At 44.2% G+C, this 14,357-nt stretch overlaps 5 protein-coding genes across 7 annotated transcripts; 3 read left to right on the plus strand and 2 right to left on the minus strand.

The window, feature by feature from the left end:
• Positions 1 to 9: 9 nt before the first annotated feature.
• On the plus strand, positions 10 to 1,790 carry LOC115765289 (phenylalanine--tRNA ligase alpha subunit). Its single transcript, XM_030708779.1, has one exon. It carries the CDS (start codon positions 127 to 129, stop codon positions 1,618 to 1,620), a length of 1,494 nt encoding a protein of 497 aa, XP_030564639.1. The 5' UTR covers positions 10 to 126; the 3' UTR covers positions 1,621 to 1,790.
• Positions 1,791 to 1,793: 3 nt separating this feature from the next.
• Positions 1,794 to 2,977, plus strand: LOC115765290. Its single transcript, XM_030708781.1, has one exon. The coding sequence runs from the start codon at positions 1,870 to 1,872 to the stop codon at positions 2,902 to 2,904; it is 1,035 nt and encodes a 344-aa protein (XP_030564641.1). The 5' UTR covers positions 1,794 to 1,869; the 3' UTR covers positions 2,905 to 2,977.
• Positions 2,978 to 3,119: 142 nt separating this feature from the next.
• On the plus strand, positions 3,120 to 6,948 carry LOC115765359 (mothers against decapentaplegic homolog 3). Of its 3 annotated transcripts, none has more exons than XM_030708874.1 (2): positions 3,120 to 3,828; positions 4,799 to 6,948. In XM_030708874.1, exon 2 carries the CDS (start codon positions 5,100 to 5,102, stop codon positions 6,558 to 6,560), a length of 1,461 nt encoding a protein of 486 aa, XP_030564734.1. In that variant the 5' UTR covers positions 3,120 to 3,828; positions 4,799 to 5,099; the 3' UTR covers positions 6,561 to 6,948. The 3 variants fall into 3 exon arrangements, with proteins under 3 accessions (XP_030564734.1, XP_030564736.1, XP_030564735.1); XM_030708876.1 differs by having other exon boundaries at positions 3,120 to 3,405; XM_030708875.1 differs by lacking the exon at positions 3,120 to 3,828 and adding an exon at positions 4,108 to 4,235.
• Positions 6,949 to 8,779: 1,831 nt separating this feature from the next.
• On the minus strand, positions 8,780 to 10,323 carry LOC115765336 (zinc finger protein 41-like). The gene is made up of 2 exons (XM_030708841.1): positions 9,701 to 10,323; positions 8,780 to 9,643 (listed from the first exon to the last, which is right to left on the minus strand). The coding sequence occupies exons 1-2, from the start codon at positions 9,893 to 9,895 to the stop codon at positions 8,834 to 8,836; spliced, it is 1,005 nt and encodes a 334-aa protein (XP_030564701.1). The 5' UTR covers positions 9,896 to 10,323; the 3' UTR covers positions 8,780 to 8,833.
• Positions 10,324 to 11,345: 1,022 nt separating this feature from the next.
• Positions 11,346 to 14,288, minus strand: LOC115765255 (dynein regulatory complex protein 1 homolog). Its single transcript, XM_030708734.1, has 2 exons — positions 14,255 to 14,288; positions 11,346 to 14,197 (listed from the first exon to the last, which is right to left on the minus strand). Exon 2 carries the CDS (start codon positions 14,186 to 14,188, stop codon positions 11,906 to 11,908), a length of 2,283 nt encoding a protein of 760 aa, XP_030564594.1. The 5' UTR covers positions 14,189 to 14,197; positions 14,255 to 14,288; the 3' UTR covers positions 11,346 to 11,905.
• Between the last annotated feature and the right edge of the window lie 69 nt (positions 14,289 to 14,357).

The following is a 14,357-nucleotide window of genomic DNA, read 5'->3' on the forward strand; positions in this document are numbered from 1 at the left end:
GTTTTTATCGACAATAGCAACACGCGATTTGTAATTGCTAGACTGCATTGCAAATTCGTGTACGTCTTAATTAACGTTAAACCAAATACAATTGAGTGAACAGCTAGCGCTGCAACGGCACAGAACATGCATCCCGATCTTACCGAGCGCATCCTACAGCACTTGGACGCCGTCGACAAAGTTGATACATTAGAACTTGCCACGCAATTCAATGTTGACCACCAAAAAGTTGTCGGTGCTTTAAAAAGCATACAGGCACATGGCGATTTGGTCAAGGCAGAGACAGCCACGCAGAAGACTCTGGGACTAACCGACGAGGGTCAATCCGTGGTCGAGAATGGCAGCCACGAGGCCATCGTCTATGGTTTGGTGCCGGCGGAGGGCATTCCTCAAGCAGCGCTGATGGCTGCCGGCGGAGCCAATGCCAAAGTGGGCTTTAGCAAGGCTATGTCGCAGGGCTGGATACTGTTGGACAAGAGTGTGAATCCGCCGCTGATTCGGCGCAAAGTTGACCACATTGTCGACAATGTAAAAGAGCAGCTGTTGCTGGTGGTCAGTGGCAGGGCGCAACTATCTGCCAGGGACGTGACTGATTACAAGAAACGCAAGCTATTGCAGGAGACAACCACAAAGAGCTTCGTACTGAGCAAGGGACCAGAGTTCTCCACAACGCTTACTAAACTGGAAACGGACCTGACCATGGATATGCTGACCAGCGGCTTGTGGCAGCAGCTGAAATTCAAGGCATACAACTTTGATGCACTGGGCGCGACACCGACACGGGGTCATTTGCATCCGCTGCTCAAGGTGCGTACTGAGTTCCGCCAGATCTTTCTGGAGATGGGCTTCTCAGAGATGCCTACCAACAACTACGTGGAATCATCGTTCTGGAACTTCGATGCACTGTTTCAGCCACAACAGCATCCAGCACGTGATGCGCACGATACATTCTTTATCAATCATCCGGCGCAGAGCCACAAGTTTCCCCAGGAGTACTTGCAGCGGGTGAAGGCCGTACACTCAAAAGGTGGCTACGGCTCGTTGGGCTACGGCTATGATTGGAAGCTCTCCGAAGCGCAAAAGAATCTGCTGCGCACCCACACAACTGCTGTGAGCGCGCGCATGCTATTCAAACTGGCAAACCAGGAGGGTGGTTTCAAGCCAGCAAAGTACTTTAGCATAGACAAGGTGTTCCGTAACGAGACGCTGGATGCGACCCATTTGGCCGAATTCCATCAAGTTGAGGGTGTCATTGCCGATGTTGGCTTAACACTCGGTGATCTGATTGGCACACTATATGAGTTCTTCCGAAAATTGGGCATTACTCAGCTGGAGTTCAAGCCGGCATACAATCCGTACACGGAGCCCAGCATGGAGATATTCTGCTATCATCCTGGTCTGGCCAAGTGGATTGAAGTGGGCAACTCTGGCGTTTTCCGTCCGGAAATGCTGCTGCCAATGGGACTACCTGAAAATGTGAATGTTATCGCATGGGGCTTGTCACTGGAACGACCTACGATGATTAAGTATGGCATCAACAATATTCGGGATCTGGTTGGACCCAAAGTCGACCTCAAAATGGTTGAAGAAGGGCCCATTTGCCGATTGGATCACGTGTAACGTTGCATTTGCTATTTAAATCATAATTTTTAAAATTCATATTTGAACAGTAACAAGTTCGCGCGTTCGTAAACAATAAACCAACACTGTTTTGCAACACCGATAATCGGAGAAGTAACATTACTGGCTAGCTATCGAACAAGTCATCACAATAAAAACGCAAACAAAAGAAATATCGAAACTAAGGCTTTAAGTTTTGTTTTTGTTCTTAAAATATATATTTTTTTTTCTGTAACGTTGCCACTATAGATGATGGCTAATGCTGACCTAGAACTGGACAAGGAGAATACACAAACACTGCAGCAGGCCATTCATCTGAGCTTCGGCACTCAAAATGCCAGTGAACCAACAAAATCTCACATTTCGATTGGGCCAAAACTTGTTATACCACAGCTAAAGATACCGCAGATAAACGCCAGCACGCCAACCAGCGCCGAAGTACTTTCTGCAGAAGAACACCGTCGCGCCGCGGATGCCCATAATGAGCTGTTGCTCAATGCAATCAAACGCCGTCGAGAGCAGAGTGAAGCGAGTCATTCAGCCAGAGATTCATCCGCATCCTCCAAAGAATCCACTGATAGCCCATTGGTCAAACTACCCTTGCTAAATGGTATCAGTTGCGCGTTTACCATACCCAAGCTGCGAACGGCATCGGGTGAACCACTCGATGAGCCCCAATTCAACATACCTTTGCTTAACAAGTTGCGCAGCCAGAACAATTCGTTGGAGCTGACACAGCTGGAGAAGGGCGTGAACAAATTGAAACTAACTGCTGACGATGGTGGCGACAGCACCAAGCTAAAGAGTATTCAGGAAACGCAACAAGCACCGACGCCACTGATCGATTTGACCTCAACTGTAATTGCTATCAAAAAAGATGCACCACCACGCGAGGCGGCGAGTAAGAGGCGACACAAGCAAGCAGCAGCTATGGAGCACTTTGATATTCCATTTATTGGCTGCGATAGCCTTAACAGTGTCTCTGTTGGTATGCTGTTCAAAAAACGTCAGAGCAGTACATCGAGCGACTTTGAGGCGACTGTTACGAGAATTATAGAGAAATCCAGCGATGTTGGCAGTATGCTGGATGCGACAGTTGGCTATCCAAGACCACGGCAGCCACAGCTTAGGTACGCTGCCTCACCTCTGGAACTGCAGAATCTGAAGATGTGTAAACGGGTGGATTACGGTACAAATATTAAACGGTTTCGCTTCGATACTGCATCGCCCGATGAGATTGTTAAAGAGGCGCTGCAGAAATCCTGGCGCATATCGCGCACATAGTCTAAGTATTAGCTATGCTTTATGCCTAAGTGTACAAGTTGACATTAAAAATTATTTAATATATTTTTAGCGATGAATTCACACCGACATCGATTCATTAATTTATTTGCCAGGCGTTTTCTTTATCGATATTTAGTTAGTATCGATAATCTGAAAAACATCGCTCTTGCTGAATACATAATTTCAGACAAAAGAACATACACATTCGCGCACACACACATGTACACAGCAGTAGGCATAGACACAGACGAAAGAAGAACAAGCAGCAGAGGAGAATGCGAATAAGAACTGCGTATATGTATGTGGAAATACAAAACAGCAGACACAACGAACAGTGTGCTTTTTCGGCATAGATCTCAAACCTCAGACGAATTAAATCAACGCAATTAAAACGCACAATCTAATCAAAAACCATCGACAAATAAGCCGCTGGCATAAATTGTGATCAAACAGCTGTGGAAGTGGAAAGGGCACCAAAAAAGTAATCATAAAGTGCGAAAGGTCAGCAGCAGGAACATTTCGCTGTATATAAAACTGTGTGCTTGTGTGTGTATGTGTATGTGTGTCTAGCTGTCACTTTCTTGCGCGCGCACAAGACATACACAAATTGAAATCAGCGACAACCCCTCCCCCACAACCCATCAAAGACAAAACTTGACATACGCGCCCGGTTCCGGTGCCATCGAGCCACCGCCGTTGGTCAGTTACCCGTCTCTAGACCCATCAACAGCGCAACACTCGGTTGCAATCGCATACATATAACAAAAAAAAAGTGGAAGTGCGCGTTGCTTTGGTTGCATTTCCTTTTTGGTACTGTTGCTATCTATGAGATTATAATCCACATTCAGCTCCAGGCATTAAGCGCAGGTGCCGGTGCCAACGTTGCCGTCGTGCTGCTGTTTACATGTGGAAGTTGTTGTACAGGTAAAGTTCGTGTATATATACATAGTTACACTTTTACTGTATGTGTATGTGTGTATGTGTGTGTGTTTTTTTTTTTTTTTTTTTTTTTTTTGCAGCTCCGTTCCATGTTTGCTATTAGCAGCTAATGGGCTGCTACCAATATGTTCCAGATGCCAGTGGCTGGGCACACCTAAATAATGAGCTTTGCTTCTCGATTGCCATAGAATTTGTGTGATGTGTGACCAGGGTGCAGTTAATTTATCGCCCTAACTAATCGTTTTTGCGTTCGCACTTTTCTGTTCAGAACAAGTCTGTTCAATACGACGAAATTCGTTTAACCTTCCAATACTAATTAAATCAACACAAATACCACACCAGCTTGGAGGGATACGCAATACAAAACGAGGAAAGGCCTCCAATACATACATGTACATACATATGTATATGAGAAAAAGCTGCCTTATTTACGCTTGTTATAATTTTCCGATATATAACATCTCACTTATCACAAGGATATTTTCCGTTTGCTAGTTCTACTTGTTTCATAGATGGCCTCCGGCTTGGCGCTCATACGTGTGTTTGTCTTTGCAGACAAGTGACCTTGGCATAAAACGCCCCCACACACCTTCACACCTAGCTCGCACAGCTATATCGTCAGCTGGCTGCAGTTGTTATTGTCAAAGAGCAAACAGAAATCGTTGGATTGATAATACACGACTCTACCCTTCCTGGCCTGTAGCTACTGCTTGTGCACAAACACACACACACACACACACACACGGACAGACTCGTAATTATCACAAACAACGCCATCATATGGTCTCATGCTTTTTTATCAAGCAGACAGACTAGAGGGAAATCATTGTAGTCACACACATACACTTGCATGCAAATTATCAAGTTTTAATTACATATTTTAGCAGCACGCATACACACACATACATTCGCAGAGCTAAAGAGTGAAAAAACTAACTGTTATACAAATTTTTAGAAACGCTGACAACAACAAAGGACGCTGCAGAGAATCCAGAGGAGCCAAACAAAACATAAGACCTCAGCAGAACCAGAGTATTGTGCAGCTTTAATTGCTGTAGACCGACCTTATCAATTGCAAACTGTAAACACTCCGGCGATTATTAACGAAGCAGACCGTCAAGACTGGAATATAAGAGCTAAAGGAGTTGCTGGAGCAGAGGTGGTGGCAGGCACGCGTGTTAAGCGTTAAGCCGGCTTTGTGTGTTGTACGCGTGTGCGGGGGAGGGGGGCGCGGTTGAGTGTCCACTATTCGTGAGATGTTGCCATTCACTCCGCAAGTGGTTAAACGTTTGTTAGCACTCAAAAAGGGCAACGAGGACAACAGTGTCGAGGGCAAGTGGTCCGAGAAGGCCGTCAGGAATCTGGTAAAGAAGATCAAAAAGAATTCACAGATTGAGGAACTAGAGCGCGCCATCTCCACACAGAACTGCAATACTCGGTGTGTGACTGTGCCGCGCAGCAAGCCCGCTGCCACCGGCGAAAGCCTACGCAAGGGCTTACCGCACGTCATCTATTGCCGACTGTGGCGCTGGCCCGATTTGCAGTCACAGAATGAATTGAAACCGCTCGAGCACTGCGAGTACGCGTTCCATTTGCGCAAGGACGACATCTGCATTAATCCGTATCACTATAAAAAGATTGAGCTATCAATATTGGTTCCCAAATCGCTACCAACGCCCCCTGACTCCATTGTCGATTATCCATTGGACAATCATACACATCAGATACCAAATAATACGGAATACAATGCTGCAATAATACGCAGCGCCTCGCTCAGTCCGCCACAGTATATGGAATTGGGTGGCAGCAGCAGCAACAGCAGCAGCAACAACACCACAGCAACTGGAGCCGGCGGCTACCAGCAACAGCAGCAGCAGCAACAACAACCAAACTCGCCGCTATCCTTTGGCAGCGTAGTAGGCGTGGGCCAGAACTTGCCGCCAGGCAGCTGCAACATGGACTCGCAATCCAGCGTGCTCAGCGTGGGCAGCAGCATACCCAACACGGGCACCCCGCCGCCGGGCTATATGAGCGAGGATGGCGATCCAATTGATCCAAATGATAATATGAATATGTCGCGGCTAACACCGCCCGCCGATGCCGCACCAGTGATGTACCATGAGCCGGCCTTCTGGTGCTCCATATCCTACTATGAGCTAAATACCCGTGTGGGCGAAACCTTTCACGCCTCACAGCCATCGATAACGGTGGACGGCTTTACCGATCCATCCAATTCGGAGCGCTTCTGCCTGGGCCTCCTCTCTAACGTGAATCGCAACGAGGTCGTTGAGCAAACCCGTCGCCATATTGGCAAAGGCGTTCGCCTCTACTATATTGGCGGTGAGGTCTTTGCCGAATGCCTGAGTGATTCGTCAATCTTCGTGCAGAGTCCCAATTGTAATCAGCGCTATGGCTGGCATCCGGCAACCGTTTGTAAAATACCGCCTGGATGCAATTTGAAGATCTTCAATAATCAGGAGTTTGCCGCCTTGCTCTCCCAATCGGTATCCCAGGGATTCGAGGCAGTTTATCAGCTAACGCGCATGTGCACCATCCGCATGTCCTTCGTTAAGGGCTGGGGCGCCGAATATCGCCGACAGACGGTTACCTCAACCCCCTGCTGGATCGAACTCCATTTAAATGGACCACTCCAGTGGCTCGATCGTGTACTCACCCAGATGGGCTCGCCTCGTTTGCCCTGCAGCTCCATGTCCTAAGTGTGGCAGCAAAACAAAGCTCTTCGACATATGTACATGTACACATATATATATTTATATATATATATATATGGAATATATATATATTTATATATATATATATGGAATATATATATATTTATTTTTTTTTATCTATTCCACAAAGCGGAGCAATTAAAACACAAGAAGTGAGAACAAAAAACTAACAAGAAGTGAAAAGAAAGGTAAAAAAGTTGCAGTCGGAAGATACCGACTGCCGGATACTCTGTTCCCAGTGTGTTTATACGACGAGTTGGAAAGGAACATGGCAAAAATATATAAACGTATGTATCTCGTCTTATATGGAGATCATCAATAGTCCTTAAAGGAAATTTGGTCACTAGCTTTCAAACAGTTTGGCTATAAAGCGTTTTTCTTTCCCCCCCCCCCCCCCCCCCCCCCCCCCCCCCCCTAAATGCCGGAGGGTGGATGTGGGTGTCGTAAAAATCGAAATACTTGTACCTTAACCAAACATATAATAGTGTCAACAGACGTTACGGACATTGTACTAACCATTATTCAAATTATGTTTTCCTTTGGGAGCAGAGTACAAAATCAAAATAACAATTTTGAGAGCGCATTAAATTAGATGTAGCTCATGCAGTTTGCACAGCGCTACAGAAAAAGAGAACTTCTATATTCTATCTATATACATACATATACACAAATACGAGATCATGTATTTTGCGTTACATGCTTAGGGTTTTAGTGCGTAGGAATAGGCAGATGGGTTGGGACGATACGACAGGCATTTTTTGATAAGAATGGACGGCTCCAAATTTTAAAACAACAAGAAAAATGAACATTTTATACACAGTTTGTAGACATAGGAGAAAGTATAAATATGAAGACAACTAAAAATGAAATAGATCCTGTTTAACAGTGTTTGCAATCGCGCGCGACGGATTCAAAATTCTTTGTGAAAGAAACAAAGCAAACGGTGATTTGGGTAACGTTTTTCTAAGCTTGGAACAAAAAGCATGAAATGATACAAAAAAAACAAAAAACAAAAAAAAAAACAGCAGTAACTGGGATTTTTCAAGCTTGAAGCTTACTACACACGTAAATACATATGAGCTAACTTACCACATTTAAATATAAATGTTAACAAATTAAAATATGTCATATGAATGTTGTTCGAACGTTTCAATTTTTTGCTTCATGTGTGTGTGTGTTTAAATCTTTGAATAACATAAATCAAGCAAAACGCAAAGAGAAGGCGTTTGTTGTCGTTTTAGTAGTAAAAACAAATCAAGCAAAAAAGTAAACAACACTTGCCCAACAAAGTCTGCATTTGTTGTTTTCTTACAAAAAAAAACAACCTATGTTATTTGCATTAAAAATTGTATCTGCATTTTTTGTCTGGCAGGTGACTTGTTTTTTTTTTTATTTTTATTTTTTTTACACATTTTAAGTGTTTAGCTTTCCCACGCTTTGTGTGCATGTTGCAAATGTCATAGAAGGCGAAATATTTTTAAGTTAACGTTTAACTCTTTTTTCTTTTGGCATAATTGCAAATTTGTTTTGTTTTACTTGTAAAATGCAATTTGTTACAACTAAAAATACAAAACAGTGTGGCCCTGCAGGCTGCAGTACAGCGTGTGATGCTGATTTATATGCGGCTTTGTTGCCGGTAAGCTGGTTACATTTGTATTTTTACTTGTTTTAACTGCACTTTGACAGTTCAGCTGCCGTATGTTAGTATGTGTAAGAGAGAGAGAGAGAGGGCGAGGGCGAAGAGTCGAGTGTGGCCAGACAAGAATTCGGCAGTTGAGCTAGCACACAAGTCCCAAATTTCGCTTGCATGAATACATATGTACGTATGTATATGCATATTTTTGCTAAAACAAATGTAATGTTATATTTAAAAATAACTGGGAGTAACATATGTATGGAAAATAGAAGAAAACCAGAACCAAACTCAAAACACATTTAACGTATCTGCGCGAACGAAATAAAACTGACGCTGAAATTGTAACTGTAAAACTGAGAAAACCAATATGCGCAAATGAAAAAGGCAAACAACCAATTACCAATACATATTAATATAATATACATACATATATCTTATATACATACATACATAAATGCATGCAACAGGCGATCAGGCCTAAAGATAAAAATATAAATTAAAAAAAAAGTAAATGCAAAAAAGCAAACAAAAAGAAACCATTCAAAACAAAAACCAAGAAACAATTCTATATGTATAAATCGTATATTTAAATAAACCTTATATTTTAGAACAAACGCCCAATTCAATCGCAACCTTTGACTTTGTGCACCTTCAAATGTTGTTTATAATTCGATTTGCGCAAAAAGCACGATCCACACAGCGCACAGCGAAAGGGACGCAATCGCGTGTGCGCAATCTGATGATGGTTCAGCTCCGAGGAGCTGAAAAAGCGCTTGCCGCAGTCCGGATGCGGACAGGCGAAGTCCCGCTGATTATAGTGTCGCTTCAAATGCGTATTTAGATAGCACTGATCCGTTAGAATACGTCCGCAGATGGGGCAGGTATAGCTCAGCGAGGATGTGTGTGTGTCCGCGTAGCCCGTTCGCATTTCTTTCTGCTCATCCTGTTCCTTCTGATCCTGCTCCTCTTCTGCTTCAATATCTGCGGCAGTGTGCCTACCGCTGCCGCTGGCATGCTGCAGCTTCATGTGCATTCGCCGCGCGTGTATGGAATGGAAGGACATGCTGCAGCTGGCCAGAGTGCATAGATAGGGTTTCTCGCCGGTGTGCAGGCGCCTGTGCACCGCCAAATAGTTGGCAAATCGGAATCCCTTGCCGCAGATGTCGCACTCGTATGGCCGCTGGTCGGTGTGGGTGACCGAATGGATGCGTAGCTTGTTCAGCTGGCGGAATCCCTTGCCGCATACATCGCACACATGGGGGCGCTCGTTCGTGTGCGTCATCTTGTGTATGCGCAGGCCGTAGGCATCGCTGAAGCTGCGTCCGCACAGATCGCAAATGATGATCGCCTGCTGTTTCGTGGACGTTGCTCGCTTCGCCTTGGGCTGGGTCTTCTTGGGCTTGCCAATTGACAGTTTCGTCGGTTTCTGCGCCTGTCAAGAGCTGCGCTATGAGAGTTTGAGGCACAACAAAAGTGTCTTACCACTCACCTGCTGCACGAGATCCAAGCCAGCAGCTGCTGCCGGCAAAAGCAGCACATCGCTGTCGGCCTCCAGATCGCCCAACTGCTCAAATAGCTGCACATCCTCTGTCAGGCAGAAGGCATAGCTGTCATCCGGCTCCAGCTGATCCAGCTGCTCCTGCTCGATCACGAATTGCTGCTTCGGCTGACACGGCTGGTGCATGTTTATCAAGTGGTCGCCCACCGATCTGCCGATATTATGTTATTTCTTCAGCACCGATAAGATTACGCCGTTTAACTGTTTCGCCTATAAAAAAAAAGAAGAAAATTCGACTTGGGCATAAACGGTGTGTCGGCTCCGGTCGCCGCTTCTTTTAATTTATTATTTGATCGTATTGCCCACTAATAAAATGAGACGGTAAATGCAATTGTTGTTGCTGCTGTTTTAATTCTATTTGCTATTTGCACTTTAAACATTTATTCGATTCCGATTCCAATTCCGATTTCAATTCCAATTCGTTTGCAACGCGCGCACTTTGAACCACTTCCCGGACTTGGGCTAACCAACAGCCAGAATAGTCGAGCATGCCCACTTATATACACATACGCATACAAAATATCTGTACACACACACACACACACACACACATACATGCACACATGCATATGTATATTGGTTATACAGGTCTTCAGTTTACGGTCCCAAACAAACAGTACTTTATCGACATGTGCACAGCGCACGGTCGTAGATAACACTGTGCAACAGAACTTTGAACATGGATAATATCGGCATATGCACACACACACACACACACACACACACACACACACATGTATGTTTGTAATAGGTAAATTAGTCATGCTCTAACGGTATCATAACAATTATCTAACCTTCGCCCGATTCACTCTATACACAATCGAAGTTGATAAATTTATTGTCTTTTAGCGTTTCTTCTTGATATTAAATGTTTCTATTTTTTAGGACAATCATTAAATATTGTAGTGGACCTAAGTATTTGAGTTTAAGTGAAACTAATTATTTCAAAAGACTCGAACAAATGAAATATGACCGAAACAGAAACATGTGTGCCTGGAGGGCCTTATTGATTTATCATGATCAATTGAAGATGAAAAATTGATCATTAAATTGAGCTTTGAGCTCAGCTTGCAAATCGTTTTGCAGAGAAAAATGTTTGATCGATTGTCGTAGTTTTAATACCCTACTTCCACATCATCATAATCTAGAAAGTATGTCTGTTAGCTTCAATGTCGATAATTAATTACCTGCTTCATTAATGTCTTGCCAAGCATTAGAGTTTCATTAGGCGTAGCAAGTTTTTGTATAATTTTATATAATAAAATACAAAAAAAAAAAACTAGTTTTAATATGAAATGCAAGCATTTAAATTTGACCTGATAGTTTTTTCTTATTAGTATTAATATTGATGTATAAATGATTCTTGGCTTGTGTCCTGATCAAGATATATTGCTGGATTACAATTTAAGTGACCACAAAAGGTGCTATTGTCATTTGTTTCTATATATTTTGGAATATTGATTCTTTAAATTGGAAAATAATATAATTGTTGCAATAACTTTAGTTTCTTCTCATACAAGACTTTATATAGAACTTTTCCACGATTTCTTTTTTAAGCAAATTTATTCAAGACATAATATATTTGGTAAAGCCATATTGTGTTTTTGCTTAACAATAGGATTTCGAATTAAAGAATCGTAGAATTGAAAAAAAAAAACACTTTTATAGAATAAACTTCACAGCGTACATTTTTGTATATTGACAATTCTAAAGCTATTAAAAATGGTACTAATCTCCTCCTCGAAATGGCCAATTGGAGCCGATAATGCTTGATAATGCAGAAATCAGAAATAGACAAACAAATGCATGTTGTCCAGTGTAATTATCAGAGTAAGGGTGACATTGAAGGGGCTCGCTCAAGCATTCAATTAGGCCTGCAAGCTGTGCAACTGGCTAATGCGATAGCCAGCACGGTCTAAAGCGAGCTAGCAATACGTCATATAATATTTACGAATCATGCATATATACATCATGTACATGTACATATATAATTAAGGAACAGCTTTGCGTATTATTACTTGAGTCCGGAAAGAATGCAAACGACTAAAGCAATTTCATACAACTAAATTTTATGGCCGCTATGGCAAAAGGTAAATAAATAAAATATGATATTAATTTGATATCGAGAGATTGTGGCTACACTTTGAACTTTTGCAGGAGGTGGCGAAGCTCCCTGTTCTGGCGACGCAGAAAGACTACCTCGGCATCGTATTGCACACGCATCTTAAGGACCTCGACATAGTGGTTAAGACCATGCTCCAGCGTCTTCCACAGATGGGTCTTTGAGTCTGGAAAGATGTTGGTGAATTGGCGCCAGAACGCTTGGATTTCCTTATCATTGAATTGAATCAGTTCGGCCTCTAAGCTGCTCTCTGAGGAGCTGCCATAGATTTGCTTGTGCTTTTGGTTTGTAAAGAGATTCATGGCGTGCAGCACGAGTGCCGGCTCCATCACCAAATAGTGATTAGGGCAGGCATCTTTAGTTGCATGGCTCTTCACCAGAAATGTCTTGCCGTCAGATTTGCCCTTCAATAAAGCCTGATCCAGGTTATTGACATCGCCCAGCTTGAGTGAGCGCATCTCCTTTTGGTCCTTGAGAAACACCTCTGCACACTTCAATGGACTAAGCCCCGCTGGCTGGCAGGTGGGACAGTATGTATATGGTTCAAAGACCTTGGTCAGCTCCATTACATGGTCCAAATTGCGTATGCGCAACGCCGCAAATATGTTATCGATGCGCACCATTGTCTGCTCCTTTTCTGAGTACGGCTTAAGGATCTTCAGCAGTCGCTCCTCGATCAGAAAGCCACCGCGATCAGCCAGCTTACGCAATATGTTGCGCATAAGGCGTGCAGATTCTAGCGGCAGTTCCTGCATGGGTCCGCGTGGTTTCTCCTCGTCTTCGGTAGCCGTGTATCCAGAGCCGCCGTATTGCTTAGGCAATTTGCCAAAACGACGCTCGATGCGATCCATGGCGTTGTTGGGTCGCTTCTCCACCGGCTTGTTGATGTTCTCGATGTTTATGTTGGGCTTCTTCCACGGCATCACCAGCTGCTGCTCGTGTAGTATGCGATCGATCTCGAAGATGCGTGTGAGCAAGTCTGTGATTTCCTCGTAGTTGATGTTCCATACGCGATTAAACTTCTCGCGGTTAATATTACGCGTGTGCATGGCTTTGGCCTCCATTTCGCTGATGCTTCCGTGCAGTTGCTGAATCTCATTAGTCAGTTTAAGTATGGTGCGACGGCCACTGTGGAAAACTTGCTTGTAGTTGCGCCTGGTGCGCGCGACCATTTCATGAAGGCGGGCGACACGACGCTTTTGTTGATTTGTTATAATTGTGTTCTCATCGTTGCGCCGCTGCAGCACCTGGTAGTTGTAGTCAAGCTTCTCGGAATTCATCAGCACGTTGTCGCGTGTTCGTCGCAACTCCAGTTCTAGGCGCTCGCACTCCTTCTCCAGGCGCACACGCGTCTGCTTCGTCAGCTCATCCTGCGAGTCCCTCAGCAGTTGCAGCTGCAGCGAATAGAACTGTTCGCGCACGCGTACAAGCTTGGACTTCTCCTCGAAGTTGATATTGAGGGCGTTAAAGAAACTGCGCCACTTTTCGTCAGCTGTCAACGAGAACGTCTGCCGTTCGTCCTCAACGGTGTTGCGCAACAATTCAAGATGGTGCTTGTAGGATTCCTTTAGGGTCTCCACTTGATTGTCAATGCGCTCGACCAGACAGCATAGATCGGCTGCCTGGTGCTGGCGATCAAATTCGTATTTGGCATTCATGCGATCAATTTCCTGCTGGCAGGCAGCTATCATCTCATCCTTGCGCGCCATTATCTCGGCGATGCGCTTCTTTTGCTCCTCGATCTGATCCCAGAGCAGCATCGGCTCATTGATCTCATTCAGCTCTGTCCATCGCGCTTTAATGTCATCAAACTTGGCCATTGCTTCAATGTTCTCGCCCTCCAGAATCCTCTTCATATCTTTTTGTTGTGTGGCCTCAAACACCCGCCGATTCAGCTCGCGCCGCTCATTTGCCACGCGTATGTTGGTAACCAGCTCGTTGCCGAAGCGCACTAGCTGACCCAGCCGGGTGCTGGACAGCTCCAGCTGCTGATCGATTTTACTCATTTGAGCCATTGAACGTTCCGCAAATCCCTTGGGTGTATCTCGCTGTATCTGGCGCATTCGCTGCACAATGGTTTGCCGGCGCTCATCCAATAAACGGACAGGCTTATCGCATTTTTCGTTGACCAAAAGCGAATCAATGTGCGCCTGAAAGGACTCCCAGCTATCTGCATCATGAGCCTCAGCCTCATCGTGCTCCGATTCAGTTTCGTCCTCCACATCCGCATCGGACTCAATCTCCGTGTTGGCGTTTTCAGCCTCAACGTCATCGTCGTCCTTGTTATCGTTATCCATATTGTATATCTGTTAAATTCAACACCAATATATTATATACATAAATCTATATGCTTGTATGTGTACTTGGAATAAGAATTTCAGCAGCCAACTGCTACTAGAAAAGAAGATTTCAATTGAATTTCATGTATATGTAATTACTCAGGCTGTCGCTCGAGCTTGGCCGGCT

The sequence above is a fragment of the Drosophila novamexicana genome, unplaced genomic scaffold (assembly GCF_003285875.2).
Source record: "Drosophila novamexicana strain 15010-1031.04,08,12 unplaced genomic scaffold, DnovRS2.1 tig00000960-arrow-arrow-pilon, whole genome shotgun sequence".
NCBI lineage: Eukaryota > Metazoa > Arthropoda > Insecta > Diptera > Drosophilidae > Drosophila > Drosophila novamexicana.